Source organism: Hibiscus syriacus, unplaced genomic scaffold (genome assembly GCF_006381635.1).
Source record: "Hibiscus syriacus cultivar Baekdansim isolate YM2019G1 unplaced genomic scaffold, ASM638163v2 tig00001728_pilon, whole genome shotgun sequence".
Classification (NCBI taxonomy): domain Eukaryota; kingdom Viridiplantae; phylum Streptophyta; class Magnoliopsida; order Malvales; family Malvaceae; genus Hibiscus; species Hibiscus syriacus.
Window position 1 is genome coordinate 16,737 of NW_024061884.1, and position 17,050 is coordinate 33,786.

A 17,050-nucleotide genomic window follows, 5' to 3' on the forward strand; every position below is an offset into this window, starting at 1 on the left:
TTGTATCCTAGGATACAGACGACCAATGATCTCGAGCACCAAAGAGTGACCGTAAATCTATCTTAAGGAAACTGCGTAGTTGCAGGCCTTAACCCATTTTCAATCAATTATTTCAAAAAAAATTGTGTATTTATTTCTATACCATTTTTTTTTATTTAATATAATACTTTTTTCATGTTACGATGAGATCCTGCGATAGAATTAAATGTTCTTTGCCGCGACTTTTGTGAATCACCATGGAAACACATTGTGAATCTATAAAATATTTGATTTTATGTTTTCTTTTTGTCACAGATTGTTATACTTCTAACAAAAAGAAAATAAATTTTTTTTTAAATATTTTAACGTACAAAAATAATTAATTTAAATTAATATAAACTCTAATTTATATTTTAATTGTAAAAAAAACTCTAACATAATGTATTAAGTAAAAATAAAAAAATAAAGATTACATAAGAAAAAGGTAAAAGAACTCATTTTAACTTTTATCTCACATTGTTAGCAAATATAGCCTAAGCACTCCACCATGCCTATATAAAGTCTATATAAACTAACACCTTTACACACTTTAACTTATGGAACTAATATGTATTAAATTTCATTGTTAGTCCCTATAGTTTTATTTTTTAATTTTTTTAAAGTATATTTTATTAAATATGCTTTATTAAAATTCGAGAAAAGCTCGCCCCTTGGGATGCGTTTCCTAACTGCTCTACCACGTCAGGTAAGGCACTTCCCCTAGGACACGCCTTTTTTCCAGGTGTACAAAGATTGTTTATCCAAACACACCTTTTTACCCCAATTTCAGAAAGGGTGCTACTTTGGTATCATATTGAAGAAAAGGTGTTAGAATGATGTTTTATTTTTTATTTTTTTAGGTGATATTTAGATAAAATTGTCCCATTTCAATTGTAAATGATGAAGTTGACACACATATACATATACATAGACATATATATATATATATATATATATATATATATATATATATATATATATATATATATATATATATATATATTAAGTTTAGGTAATTACAAAGTACTATTTGTTTTAAATATTTCTAACTATTTAACAATGAACACTCAATCACCTCTATTGCAGTTGTTGATGCTCAAATTCAAAATCTCTAGACATAACGATCATTCCTTTAATAACTAAGATATTTTTTTTCAAAAATCATTGTTAGATGTTAAATTGGATTTTCGATCCACCCAACTCTCATGTCTCAAATCTGACCCTAATACATATTGAATACCACAAATGGTTTTTTGGCCCAATACTGAGGGCCCAAAAATTATTTGGCCCAATAGGACACTTCAGATTTTATTTTGCAATCTACGAAAAATATTAAAGTATAGGGGAACTCGTCACCTCGAGGTAACGAGTTCGGTTGAATATATTATTTTAATGATCCTAATTAAGTGGGCCCCATTTAGACCTTTATTTTAATATATTTAACAGGACTCCTCACCTCGAGGTGACGAGTCCCTTAAGAAATTATTTTTTTAATTATTTTTAAAATTAATAAAATAATTTTTAAAAAAAGAAAAAAACGATGAAACTCGTCCCATTGACATGACGAGTTCCCCTGAATTTAAAAAAAACTAGTCGTTTAGAGCCATTGGGCAACTACAACGGTCAACATGGAACTCGTCATCTCGAGGTGACGAGTTCACTTGGAGTTTTGAATAAGATAATCATTTATAGCCATTATGATTGTGGTTATAAATGGGGTTTGGGGTTTAGGAATTTTACTATCTATTGTTACGAAAAATCGTAGTTTTTGAAGAATTCCTAAAAAGTCTACTCGAGAAGAAATATTAAGCTTTGATGACGTCCATATTTCTTCGTTCGAACTCTATCCCGAAGAAGAACGAAGCATTAGTCAACGAGGAATAACATTGAAAGATCTACATCAGCGGATGATTATATATCTACAACAATTTGGCTTGTATCCATCCACATTTCTACGTGATTTTAAGGTGAACCCGACATTGATTTCGGCTCTGATTGAACGTTGGAGGCCCTAGATGCATACTTTTCATTTTATGAGTTGTGAAGCGACGATACATTGGAATATGTCACTTACCAATTGGGTGTTCCGGTTAATGGTACGACCGTCGTGAGTCGAAACTATAATGCCCTGAATCTCGAGTTAGTAGTTTGGGTTAACCCGAGATTCTTAAAACAAGCCCAATGGACTTATAGGATAGTTTGGACCAAGTTAAGCCGGGAGTTGGAGGAGTAAAAGAGAAATTACACCCTCTTTCAAACCAAAGGTTGATTTCTTTTATGAATGATGATGTATTTTCCCTCACCCACCCCTTAATTTGCCTCATTTCTCATCATTTCGTTGTCCTCTCTCTATTCCCTTCTTCTTTAAGAAAATCATTAAAGCTCTTTAAAGAAATTATAAGGTAAGATCATAACCTCTTTACCCAAGCTTTCATTTAAGCTCTCAATCTCTAAGTTTGGTCACCATAGCTATAAGTGGGGGTTTAAGAATCTAGGGACTTCTAGCTCATTTTTTTGGGGTAGGATGAAATTAGGAAAGTGTTCTTAAACTTATTTTAGTTTCATAAACAAGATTGTAGCTCATTTTTCATGTTGTGTTAGTTAGAGAAATGGGAGAAAGTTCCAACACCAAAGCAAAGGAAAAGTTAACTCTTGGGTAATTGGAACATTTTTTCAACAACCAAGACTCCAAGGTAACATATTTCTAACCCTCCTATACCATTTGTAGGCCTCCTAGTGAATTTGCTTAGCTTTCATTAGATTTGAAGCATATGAGCATGTTCATGGAAAATCTTAGATTTATGTGTTTTCAAGCTTGTAAATTGACTCTTCATGACCCTAATAAACTCTCATAAGCTTTTAATAACGTTTAGGAACCTTGGTAGGGTTGTCGGGGTGATTAGAAAGTGAATTTTGAACTAAAATAGGGCATTTATGGGTTTGGGTATCAGTACTGGAATAACAATACCGATATTGTTCTTACGTAAGGCTAAAAATAAACGATTTTGAGGTAGCAGTATCGGTACTCATTCGTTGAGTATAGGTACCAAGGGCCTAATTGCAATACTCGCATAAGGGGTTTTGAGACTAAAATTCCAATGTCTATTTTTGGTATCAGTACTCATGGAAGTATCAATACCAAGGGTATAATATCGATACTCTCTATAGGAGTATCGATATCGAGGTATTTTTCAAAACATCGAAACCCAATTTTGTATTGATACGCCAGTTGGTATCGGTACTCTAGCTGGGGAGTATCGATACTTATAAGCATCAGTACTATCCCTTTATCCTAACCTTCAATTTCATGTATGGTATCAATACCCCGAGTAAAAGTATCAGTACCCATGGGTCAGTACCGATATGAAGAGGCTCAGTATCGGTACCATCGCACATTTTGGGATAAGAAAACAAGGGGAATTAAAGACATAGTTGAGGGACCCAAGAACACCCTAATTACCTCAAATAAAATATCAGGGGAAAACTATAGTAATAAGTGAAATTTACACCTAGAAACCCTATAACTCTGGGAATCATATGACTAGCCTTGTATGATGCTTGGGAAATGAATCGAACACCCGAGTTGCTCTAGTTACAGGATAAACATTTGTATGTTAGAATGTTCGGACAAAACTAATCTAGTGCACAAGGCACTTATCTACTGACCGAGTGTAAATGCCCCAAGTACTCACAAAGAGTTTACTGGTTGGGTGAATGTTCCGATATAGAAATTCCAAACCTCACCCTAGATAGGCTAGAGGAGTGTGCATCTATGAGATGTAGTGAAACCCTCTGACCACACCACAATGCCTACCTATGTGTGTATATTTAGCTTAGCATACTTGTATGCTAACAATTATGTTAACTAACATGTGCATATAGAGGATGCATATAGTATAGTTTGGCTATTAGTGTGGCACTGAACTTGTGAGCTCAATGTTCGAAATTTGTTTATATGCACAGGTCTATAGAAGGAGCGTTGTAGAGCCATCGCAATTACTGCATTCCAGACCAACACCAGCTTCTTGAGTACGTTTTACATATTCGAGTCATAACTATATTGTGGGACTTTTGTAAACTTGATTTGAAATTATTTTAAAGACTCGTATTTTGTAAATCAATTATTATGTGTTTATTTTGTTATTAACGTTATGGATGAATTCTTAAATGGATGTTTATGACAATTTTAAAAGAAATTTTTTTGGGTTAGCCACTCTAATAGTTTCGTGTGATGCCTTCGTTCGTCGATCTTCAGGTCGTACTTGTAACCCATATTACTTGACCTAGACGAAACAAACCAAATCCAGGAAACTCATTAACTAAACTTCCCAAAACATTTCTCAAACATTATTTTAAATACTTTAAAATTTACTCTTGTATTTTCTGATTTCAAATACTGAAAGTAACTTAATTAAATTAACAATAATTAAACATAGATCAAATGTTTATAAAAATCAAATTTAAGTCCCGAAGTCCAAAACAAAGTTTATATCCAATGTCCCCAAAATATTTAACCATAATAAATATTATCCAAAAAATTAATAAAATAATAATCAAAAAGTTCAAATTAATGTCATACTATAAGAATACGAAAACGAAATAATATTGAACTCCAAGTACCAATTCACCTAGCTCGGTAATCTAAAAGAAGAAACTAAGGGGGAGTAAGTGACAAGACTTAATGTATCTCTAAAGTACAACAAGCATAAGTCGCAACATAATCCGAAACAAACAGTAACATTTATATGCCAAATCATCAATTTTAATCACAATGTAAATTATATGCAAATGTTCATGCACACGCCCCTAGTCCTGTCACACCCCGAAGAGTGGGTTCCCAAAACCACACTAATTCCAACCCACACCATATAAGTGAGGTCCTCCACAAAGGCAGAGGAAACTGAATCCGAAAAAGTGACATCCACCTTGTCGAGTGAACGTACTGAACTTCCCCTATCAAAATTTGTCTCAACATGAAATGAAAATGACACGCATATTGATATTCGATCCGATCTCAATAACACATCTGAATAACACATACTCGAATATTATATATCCGAATTCCTATCTGATCCAAATAAGATACAATTACATGATCACAGAATCCAAACTCATAGCATAATCCAAATTCGATAAATATCACATGTCACATAACATAATTTTTTGAATTTCAACTGATACAACAATATCACATAACCATCATGCTCGAAACCAATTTCCAAACAACATGCTTAACCGAATTATATTTAAAGCAATATTACACATAATAGTCAAGCTCATAACCAATTCCAAACAATCAATCAATCAATATGAAATAGATATAGCACTGGGTAGAGAGACACCTTGGCAATAGCTAAGGACGATGGTGACGTTTTCCCACGATCAATTAAAATAATAGGTCTAACCGAATCAACTCTTTCATCAAAAATAATAATAATTTATAATTCTAAAATTAACATCGAACTAAACGAAACTAAGGTGATAACAATCACTCACGGTCTAAACGAGTCGGTTCAAAATTCCCGGGTAATGGCAAAGGAGGCGGTAACTCGGTTTCTAGATAAGAATTTCCTGCAAAATTACGACGTCCGAATCAAACACCAATAAACCAATTTTTGAATTAATGAAATAATTATCGACGACTAAACATAATAATTCCATATCCATTTTGGGGAACTGACAACAGGTTTGGTTCGAATATAACGGACTGGCAGTAACGAAATTACATCAACACAATCCCAAGCCCGACAACAGTGCACAATCGACCTCTCCTAACCCTAATCGACTAGCAAGAACCTAAAAGTTAACTGGCAGTAGGTTATTGTACAAATTAGAAAAAAGGGCAGAAGGGTTTTCACGACTAACCAAGGCCATTCATCCACGACTTAGGCCAACTAGGCCTTCCCCAAACGAACGCCGGTCACACAACGACCATAGATGGTCGAACCAGACCACGATGGTGGCGGAAACAAAACAAGCCGCGGGGTTTCGTATACCCACTGCCCAAGGATGACGGCAGTGGTCGGGTGGTGCAAGGGGAACTAGCTCAATGGTCGACGACCTTACTAGACCAACGATCGAAGATGAAGCGTTGGCGGTGAGCGACAACACAGGGTTAAAAGATGAAGGGAGCGCCGCTAGGCTCTAGGGTTTAAAATAAGAGATAAGGTGAACATGGCAAAAGATATGATCGGGTAAGGGATGGATTTGTTTTAAAACAAATAGTAAATTATAAACTAAGTCCTTATACACTTTAGGGTTTTTGAAACAGTCTCCAACCTTTTCCTTACATACGATTTGGTCACTACTCACAAATTAGAAATTTAGGTTAAAATTTCCCAAATTCCAGTTTTTTTAAATTGAGGAAAAATTGGGGTGTTACAGTACTGGATTAGGAGGTTACATGAATAATTACAATTGATTCGCTATTGTTTACGATGTTTTGGGAAGGATGCAACCACCTGATGTCTTATACGGGAATCAGATATGTATCACTTGGTTGGGGTCTGAATTTCAAGTGGCGAATGACTCTACCGAGGAGGAGGTTATATTTTCAGCCCGAGCATATCTTTTCCAACTGATTAGAGGTATATTATTACTGAATAAATCCGATAATTTGATGCACACTCAGTATCTGTCTATATTGAAAAATTTTACCTAGTGTCGTAATTTTAGTTGGGGCTTAGCGATTTTGGCCTTTTTATATCAAGAGTGGTTTGTCTATTTTTGATACAATCTTGGGCTTGGTATCAGTTCCCTTTTTTATGCCAATTACACTAGCCCCGTTGAGTTTCCTCTGGCTTAGCCATTTTGGCCTTATCAAGGTAATTTTATAGTTTTTAGATGGTGGCATAAAATAACAGAGACTAAGATATCAGGTACAACTAAAAGTGTAATATACAAATCCAATCTGACCTAAGCCTAGTGGGTTTGGATGTTACACAGGACCACTGGAGTGACTAACCCAAAATTTTTCTTGAAAACATGTCAATTTCATAATTTTATATCATCCAATGAGATTAAGTAAGAATAAAATATTTAAGTTTACAAAACAGGGGAGCTCTCAAAATAAATCTCCAATACAAATAACCATCAAGTGTTATGACTCGATTTATACAAGGGTTTATGAAATACATGCCCACTAAGAAAACCAAGACATACTCGACAATCCGTTGATATCCGAAAATCCCACTATCTGGCAATAAGCTCCCTATTCGGCACCTACTAACCTGCGAACAGAAATAATTTTGAAAGCAAAGCTACGAGCTCAGTGCCACATAAACGACTCCATTATACTACATGCATCCATTAGCTATGAATGCTTAACAAGTCAAGTCATGTTGTAACGAAATGCATCAAACATAAAGTATGGTACACTATCTTGCATCAACACATCGTATGAATACATATTATGCCCTTTCCATTTTACCACGGAAGTGCCTTAGCACTAATACTAAAACCTCATCACTGATACGGAAGTGCATATGCACTAATACTAAAATGCCTTAGCACCGAGGGAGAAAATCATGATATCTCTATTCTTAATAACAAATTGCATATGCATATGCTCAAGTAACTCGGGTGTCCTAATCGTTTCTCGAGTAGCAAACAAAGGCTAGTCTTATGACACGTTAATAATCGTTCTCGTTTTCAATAATTTCGAATGATGTTCTCACTTGTAGTCTTATTAGAGAAGTCTTAATGCCCTCAAAACCCCCTTTCCAAGCTCACAAAATTAGTTGGGTTTTCTACCCAAACTAGGATGATGGTATCGATATTGGCCCTGATAACATTGATACTGGCCTTGTGGTATTGATACTGGCCTTGTGGTATTGATACTACCCTGAGTATCGATGCCAAAATCAGCTTCAATGTTGTGGAAAATTACCCAAAAGAGTATTGATGCTCTTCCTTGGGATATCGATACTACCCCGAGTATCAATACCAAAAATGACTTTGATGTTTCAAAATTATTCCTAGTATCGATACCCTTAATGAGAGTATTGAAACTCTACCCCAAATATCGACACTCCCATGAGTATTGAATACCAAAAATCACTACTGAAATTTGCAAAGCATCCATGGTATCAATACTACTTCCCAATGAATGACTATTACTACTACCATAAAATCTCTTTTCCTTAAGGCTATACAAAGAGCAGTATCAATATTGTTCCTCGAGTACCGATAACCCTGTCCAGAAATACCTTATTTAGTCATGAAAATGGTTTCCAAGAACCCCTCACAAGCCTCTTTAAGGGTTCCAAACTTTTGATAAGTTTTATGGGAGTTTGTAGCATCAACATAAGTGATTTTAACAAGTAGAAACATGAAAACACATATCTCCATCAAAACCCACAAAGAAGAAGATGATGAAGATATATGAAAGGAAGAATATGACAAATGGTGAGGAAAATGAAAATAAGAGTTTTCAGCTTCCTCCCCGGTTGAAATCAACAACATTTAGTGAAAAAGTAGCCTTTCAAAACTCTATGGGTTAATTACTACCTTAGTCTTTTCTTTTTTGGCTCCCATTTAAAACCCTTTTTTCTCACCTTATGGGCTTCACTACAAGCCCAACTATTTTATGCTTGTCACAAATATTTAAATTAAGCTTACCTAAGCACTCCAAGTCCAACATTATACTAGAAACTACTAAACCAATTTTTAGGGTGTTACAACTCTCCCCTCATAAAAAGAATTTTGTCCTCGAAATTTACCTGGTCTGAATAAGTACGGGTACTATAGTTTCATAGCTTCTTCAGTTTCCCAAGTTTCTTCCTTAATGTCATGACTCCTCCATAGAACCTTAACTAGTGGAATCTTCTTGTTTCACAGTTCCTTAACCTTTCAGGCCAGAATCTCCACCGACTCCTCAACGTAGGACATATTTGGGCTCACTTCAATTTTTTCTAGCGGAATCATATGGAACAGGTTCAAATGTTATCTCCAAAGCATGTATATATAGAACACGTTATAGATGCGCTCCATCTCATGCGGCAAAGCTAGTTGGTATGCCACGAGACCAACTCTCCCTAGTATCTCATAAGGTCTGATGAAGTGTGGAGTTAATTTTCCCTTTTGGCCAAATCAAAGATCTATACTCTAAGTTGATACTTTAAGAAACACCTTGTCACCTACAACGAACATGATATCCTTCTGCTTTAGATTAACGTAAGATCTTTGTCTATCGAAAGCTTCCTTTAGTCGACCATGAATCAAGAGTACCTATGCCTCTCAAATAAACTCTAAACCAACCTGTTTCCTCTTGCTAGATTGATTCCAACACAAATGAGTCATACACTTTCACTTCTACAACACTTCATAAGGCACCATCTGAACACTAATTGGTAGTTGTTGTACATAAACTCGACCAACAGAAGGTGTTCATCTCAACTACTTGCGAAGTCAATGACGCAGCATCGTAACATATCCTCAAGAATCTGAATCACCTTATTTGACTATCCATCCGTCTATGGGTGAAAGACAATGCTAAAATTTAATCGAGTACCCAAAGCTTCATGCAACACCCTCTAAAATCTAGAAGTGAATGGTATATTTTTATCATAAATGATGGATGTGGGAACTCCATGAAGTCTTACAATATATTTGATGTAGTCCTACACTAAAATTTCCAAAGTAAAATCCATTCGTACGGGTAGGAAATGGGTTGATTTGGTTAATCGTTCTACCACTACCCAAATGACATCATGCTTTTGAAATGTCCTTGGTAACCAATAAAGAAGTCCATTATCACAATATCTCATTTCCACTAAGGTATTTGAATTGGCTGAAGCAAACCAGAGGGAACTTAATGTTTCGCATTCACTTATTCTCAAGCTAAGCACTTGGATACGAACTTAGAGACCTCTCTATCTGTGCCTGGCCACCAATATAGTGTCAAAGTTCTCGGTACATCTTATTGCTTTTGGGGTGCACAAATAATGGGCTACAGTGAGCTTCACCAATTATCTTTTCCCTCAACTCCACATTAACTGGAACACAAAGTCGGTTCCAAGAATACAATACGCTACTATCTCTCAACTCGAATTTTGGTAACTCACCTCGACCGATGATAACTCCCTAAAAAGGCTACTTTCAAGGACTTTTTCACTTAAGTTATTGTTTGTTTAAGGGCTCATTTAGGTCATTTTAGACACATGTAGATGAATATCATTGCATTTGTGGTGGTTGTGTTATTTTATAATGTTAAGGTGTTGTATGAGGAGGAAGGTGTAGTTTTTAGTGATGTGCAGGAAAACAACAAGAAAAAGGGAGAGATGGGAAGGAAATTCATGGCATCACACGTTGCTAAAGTAGATAGAAATGCCTTGGAATTTCTAGCACAGAAAAGGACAAAAAGATATTGTTATAAAATGACAGTTGGCTAGGCACATGTCTGATGGTTATAACCATTTATTGGGGACCACTACCACCTGTGAGGATAGACATCACACCCAAGGAATGAATCTATGGGTATGATTAGTATTTTCGAGTGCTTAATCCCATGAATACCCTTAGATATTTTTATTATTTAATACACCAAACATGAGAGAAGAAAGAGGGGTTACACACTCGCATTCGACAGCTTGAATTTCTTCATCTTCTCCACCATTTTCTTCCCTCCATCTTCTTGGTTGTGTTCCTCCATTGGTGAAGCTCAAGGGAGTGGTGAGCTAGGCATCTGAGAGGAGCTAGCGAGCTAAGGTGGTTCATGGTGGCCGAGGGAAGCTCCGACAACACAAGTCGAAGGCTTTTTCCTCCATCCTTTTGTTGTTTTCTTTCATTTATTTTAGTTATGTTGTTTGGAACGAATGTTTTTCATGTTTTATTTAATGGAATATTCGATCCCCACCATGAACTAACCTTATTTGGTGGGATTGATTTTATGGATGCTTGATTTTGTTTTAATGGTAGATTAAAGTTTATCTTTTGCATTTACTGGTTTTGCTTATGAAGGCTTGATCTTCTAAGTTTGTAGGAGGCATGACAGTGTTCATTACCTAGATGAAGGCTAGGTGTTCAAGAGAAACTCGGTTATTAATACTTGGAGTATTCGAGAGAAATACAAGTAAAATCCACATAAGCAATATGGTGTAGAAGTTTACTTAAGCTTAAACCTGACATAGTAGTACTATATCCTAATCCCTTAGTGCTTGAGAGAGACTAAGATAGGATTTCAACGACTAAAAGGAGTAGTTTTTATCCATAACGTAGGCTTCCATAGTTGAGACTGAGAGGAGATTTTGTGGCATTTTATTCTATTAGGTTCCTTTGACTACATATAACAGGATCACTTTCAGCAAACTCCATCCAGCAAGTGAAGCTTAGATAGATTAAATCTGCTAGAGAGATAAGTTTTAGCATCCTTAAATCATTCCCCGTCACTCATTCTTGAAGTAGTTTCCCTTGTGAGGATAGTCAAGTCATTTTATTTATTTGTTGTTTTTATCATTTTGTATTGCTTTGGCACTGTTATTAATTTTACCTTATAATTTTCTATGTTGCCACTACATTTACATCCATTTTACCTCAACATTACAATTTGCTGCCACATCATACCATCATTTCATCCCCACCAATATCTATTGCCTCGACATCTATTATTAGTGCATATCATTACTAACTATACTTAGATAGAGTAATGCTTTGCTTTAGTTAAACTTTGTAATTTCCACTAATCCATGTGGAGACAATACTCACTCATCACTTTATTACTTGTTCGATTGTATATACTTGCACATATTTCACGTCCATATTTAGTACTCACAAAACTTGAACAAGTTTTTAGTGTTGTTATCTGGGATTGTCAATATGAAGTTAATTAGTTTTCCCAGAGCATTTTATTTTTTTCTTCTTTATTTTTGTATAGTTTACTTGATATTTCTCTTTATTCTTTTTCAGGCTCATTTGGTGTATGCCTAGAAGACATTCTGACGAGCCATTGGAATCGATTGAACTTGAGATTGACTGATTTTTTAGACAGAGGAGACAGACTCAACGTGCTCGAGAAAATATGTATCAAATTAGGAACCAGAGCATTGGTCAAGATGAAAGAAATTATAATACTGAGGCATTACAAAATGTTGGACATACTGATAGGCCTCGTGCTATTCTCAATCATTTAAATACAATGCTAGATGATCTAAATCCTGGAATTGTGGCACCCAAAATTCAAGCTGCACATTTTAAGTTTAAACTAGTCATGATTAATCTGTTGAATTCCATAGGGCAGTTTGGGGGCATGCCAACTAAAGATGCCATGCAGCATATTTGAATATTTTCGGAGGTTTGTGATTCTTTCCGCCAAGAAGGAGTGCACGATGATGTGCTAAAATTAAAATTGTTTCCATATTCTTTGTGTGACTGATCAAGGGCTTGGTTGAGTGTTGTTCTATTTGCTTTGATGGAATCATGGGTGATCTTTGCAAGATTTTCTTATTGTGATATAACCCACCAAACATGAACACTCAGCTAAGGAATGGCATAGCATCCTTTCGCCAGGGAAACGATGAATCTATGTATGAGTGTTGGGATCATTACAAGAGTTTACTTTGAAATTTCTTAAATCATGGTTTTCACGATTGGACTCAAGTAATGTTTTACAATTGAGTCAATGCACCCACGAGGATGATGCTTGATTCCATGATAAATGGGACATTGTTGAATAAATCACCTGCTGAGGCATTTACTATTTTGGATAGAATTACCAATAATGACTATCAATTTCCTTTCTCAAGGCTTGGGAGTGGGAGAAAAGCACTTGGAACATTCAAGTTAGATACCAAGGACTCAGTGTCTGATCAACTCTCGACTATTACTAATATGCTGAAAAATTTACAATGCTCCCCTAAGGTAAATGAAATAAAAGCAGCAGCTTGGCATGTCTGTTATGCCAAGGCAATCATCACGAGAGCGAATGCCCAACCAATCATGACTCAATCAAATTTGTAGGTAATTTCAATAAAAATAATAACAATCCCTATTCTAACACTTATAATTCAGGATAACATAAGCATCCCAATTTCTCATGGGTTAATCAAGGAGCTAATAATGCTAATCAACATACTCGTCAGCAGAATCACATTGAATCTCAAGGCTACCAAAATACTATGACATGGTATAATGCTAACAAAAGATCATCATCTTCAGCGAGCATGAGTTCTTTGGAAGCTACAATTTAAGATTTCTTATCTACCACGAAGACAATGCTGCAAGACCATTCTACTGCAATTAAAAATCAAGGAGCTTTGCTTCATAGTCAACACTCGTTACTTCAAAGCCATAGCTCATCTTTGAGAGTTTTTGAAGGTCAAGTTGGTCAGATTGCTACGACATTACAAGAGAATCAACAAGGACGTTTGCCAAGTGAAACTGAGGTCACAAAAATGCATGGAAAAGAACAACACAATGTGTTGACTCTTAGGAGTAGAATGGAAATTAACCAACAAGTCAAGGTTGGGGGAACGCAACATGATAATTCTACCCCCATTTCCAAATAAGTTAAAGTTGAATTACACGATGATATCATTGTCAAGAAGGACAAGGTGAAAGACTCTACTAGTGAGCCTTTTGAAGCTCAAAATTATGATGCCAAGTCAAAAGTAATTCCGACTCTATCAGTTAAAAAAGCTAGAGCCCCTCCACCATTCCCGCAAAGATTGAAGAAGCATAATGATGAAGTTCAGTTCAAGAAGTTTGTGAACATTCTTGATCAACTCCATATCAATGTACCTTCTTTGGAAGCTATTGAACAGATGCTGACGTATGCCAAATTTCTCAAGGAAATTTGCACCAAGAAAAGGAAAGTGGAGAAGTACGAGACAGTTGCCACGGCAACAAAATTTTGCTCTTCATTTAGTAAATTGCAACCAAAGCAAAATGATTCGGGTAACTTCATTATTCACTGTTTTATAGGAGCTAATTTTGTTGGAAAGGCACTATGTGATCTTGGTTCAAGTCTGAACTTAATGACGAAGTCCATATTCTTGAAGCTTGGCATAGGAGATTCGAGATCTACCTCTGTGATTTTATAACTTACTGACTGACCCATATTAAACCTGAAAGGAGAGTCGAGGATGTCATAGTAAGGGTGGATAAATTTGTATTTCCAATCGACTTCCTTGTTCTTGATTGTGAAGTTGATGCCAAGGCACCCATTATTCTGGGTAGAAATTTCCTAGCAACATATCGTATTTTGATAGATTGAAAAAAAGGTGAACTCATCGTGAGAGTGGTCGATCTGTGTGTGATTGTCAATGTGTTTCATACTCTCAAGTATGCTGATGACTCTGAAAAATACCAAGGCATGCCTGAATTGAACTCATTAATTAAAGAAGAAACCAAACACCTTTGCCAGAATAATTTCATTCAGCTAGAAAACAAGGAAAGTCCAATTAATGATGAAAGCTTAGAGAACTATGACAAAATTCCAATTGGGGTGAAAAAATCTAGTTTACTACTAGCTAGATCAGGTATGAACTTTAAATCCTTGAATTTTGATGAATTTATTCCTCCTAAGCCATCATTATTGCATGCACATACCTAGAGCTTAAACCCTTGTCAGGGCATCTTAAATATGTTTATTTGGGTAACAATAATACTTTACCTATGATTATTTCCTCTAACCTTACTACTAACCAAGAGCAAAGTTTGTTAAGAGTTTTAATGTAGAATAAGAAAGCACTTGGTTGGACTACGACTGATTTGAAGGGAATTAGTCCCACGATTTGCATGCACAAAGAATGCCATGGTAACTCGATAGAACCACAGCGAAGACTCAACCCTTTTATGAAAAAAGTGGTATTGAAAGAAATTCTGAAATGGCTTGATGATGGAGTGATTTACCCTATATCGAATAGCTCATGGGTGAGCCCTGTCCAATGTGTACCAAAGAAAGGTGGCACAACTGTGGTCACAAATGAGGATAATGAGCTATTACCCACTCACACTGTCACCGGATGAAGGATGTGTATGGATTATCGTAAGCTCAATAAAGCTATAAAGAATGACCATTTTTCTCTACCCTTCATCGACCAAATGTTAGATCGATTGGCAGGCAAAGCATTCTACTACTTTTTAGATGGGTATTCTGGGTATAATCAAATTGCCACCGCACCAGAGGACCATGAGAAGACTACATTGACTTGTCCCTATGACACTTTTGCTTTTAGGAGGGTACATTTTGGACTCTGTAATACCCCGAAAACTTTTCAGCGTTGCATGCAAGAAATTTTTTATGATATGGTTGAGGACTTCCTTGAGATATTCATGGATGATTTCTACATTTCTGGAGACGATTTCGAGCGATGCCTTGGCAACATGGAAAAAGTTCTCAAAAGTTGTGAGAAGGCTGATTTGGTCTTAAATTGGGAGAAATGTCACTTCATGGTGATTGAAGGCATTGTATTAGCGAACAATTGAGGTGGATAAAGCAAAAATTAAAGTAATTGAAAATTTGTCACAGCTAACCTCTATCAAGGGCATAAGGAGTTTTTTGGACATGTTGACTTTTATAGAATATTCATCAAGGAATTCTCCAAAATCTCTAACCCCTTATGCACTTTACTTCAACAAAACCAACCCTTTGTGTTTGACGAGTTATGCATCGGTGCATTCACTAAGTTAAAGCAACGATTGATCTCAGCGCCCATTGTAGTATCTACTGACTGGACATCACCATTTGAGTTGATGTGTGTGACAACTCCGTAAAAAGAATTAATTTATAGTCTTTTCACTTAAGTTATTTCTCGTCTAAACAAAGTATGCATTGCATTTTTAGTTGCATTTAGTTACATATAGGTTATATTTGCTTGTGGTGGATAATTTTGCCTAGGCAAGATTTATTTGGCTTAACTAATGCTGCTGAGGAGAAGGGATTGTTTTAGTTGTGTTTGTGTAGGAACTCTACAGAGGAAGAACATTTCAATCGTGACAATGAAAAGTTGCAAAGGCCAATGGAGTAGATGAGAACGTGAGGATCAAATTTATCTCGCTGAGGTAAGATTTATCTGAAGAAGTCTGAAGCACATGTGGCGAAATCGCCTATGTCATATGCCAACTGGATGACCTACTTCACGTGCAAGCAAGCCTTGATTATTCTGATAGCCGCCAGCCACCTTTTCTTTTTAAGTTTGGGAAATTAATAACAGCTAATTAAGGAAACTCTAAAAGTATACAAAGCCCTAGGAGATTATCCTTATAATTACCAGTCGTAGCCACAAAAAGAAGAAGGCAAGGAAGAGGAAAGAAGAGCTTTACCTTAGGCGTGAGCAAGCAGCTGCAGTGCTTTCCCTACGTCTACCCCCCAGTCTTCCTTGGTGTCCTCCATAGCCAGACGATAACAGAACTGTGATCAGGCCTCGAGAGAGGGTGATCACCAAGGCAGACGTGGTGTTGATCAGGCTTATCGCGACAAAGCCCCAGCTTTGGGAGTCGTTCTTCCTTTATTCCTAAACTCTAATTCTATTTGGGGTTGTATTAAACGGTTTAATCTTGGATGATCTTTGATAACACCATGAATAATTTACTTGGTGTTAAACTTTGTTTACCTGAACAATATTTTTATGTTTATGAATGATGAATTATGTTTGCTTATGATTGTTTTGCACATAGTTTAAATATTTTGCATTAACACTATAAGAGCATCAAGAGACTGCCTGGGGTTTCGGTAAAACATGTATGGGCATTGTAAGAGTATCGAGAGATATCCTTTTGTCTAGAAAGTGATTCTTGAATTCGAGAGAATTAATAGAGATCAACGTGAGAAAAGTAATGAATCCGGGATGGTAAAGTTCTAACTTGTCTACCTTAGAGATAAGGAGTGAGTTTCAAACGACTAAAAGGGATAAAGGCTAGAGTAGTTTAAGACAACGTCTATAGTTAACGCCGAGAGGTATTGCCATAGCAACCATCTAAGAATACCTAGTAATCCTATCGGGCAGTTTAGTGAGTCATAATAATTCATTCCGGGCTTAAAATAATTGTTGCCGAGACAATAGTTTAGCATCAGTGCTCTGTGACACGTCTAAAT

General features: G+C 36.0%; 1 protein-coding gene across 1 annotated transcript; it reads right to left on the reverse strand.

The window, feature by feature from the left end:
- Positions 1–4,634: 4,634 nt before the first annotated feature.
- Positions 4,635–6,187, reverse strand: LOC120132587. Its single transcript, XM_039149329.1, has 3 exons — positions 5,884–6,187; positions 5,515–5,589; positions 4,635–5,044 (listed from the first exon to the last, which is right to left on the reverse strand). The coding sequence occupies exons 1-3, from the start codon at positions 5,894–5,896 to the stop codon at positions 4,797–4,799; spliced, it is 336 nt and encodes a 111-aa protein (XP_039005260.1). The 5' UTR covers positions 5,897–6,187; the 3' UTR covers positions 4,635–4,796.
- Positions 6,188–17,050: the final 10,863 nt, after the last annotated feature.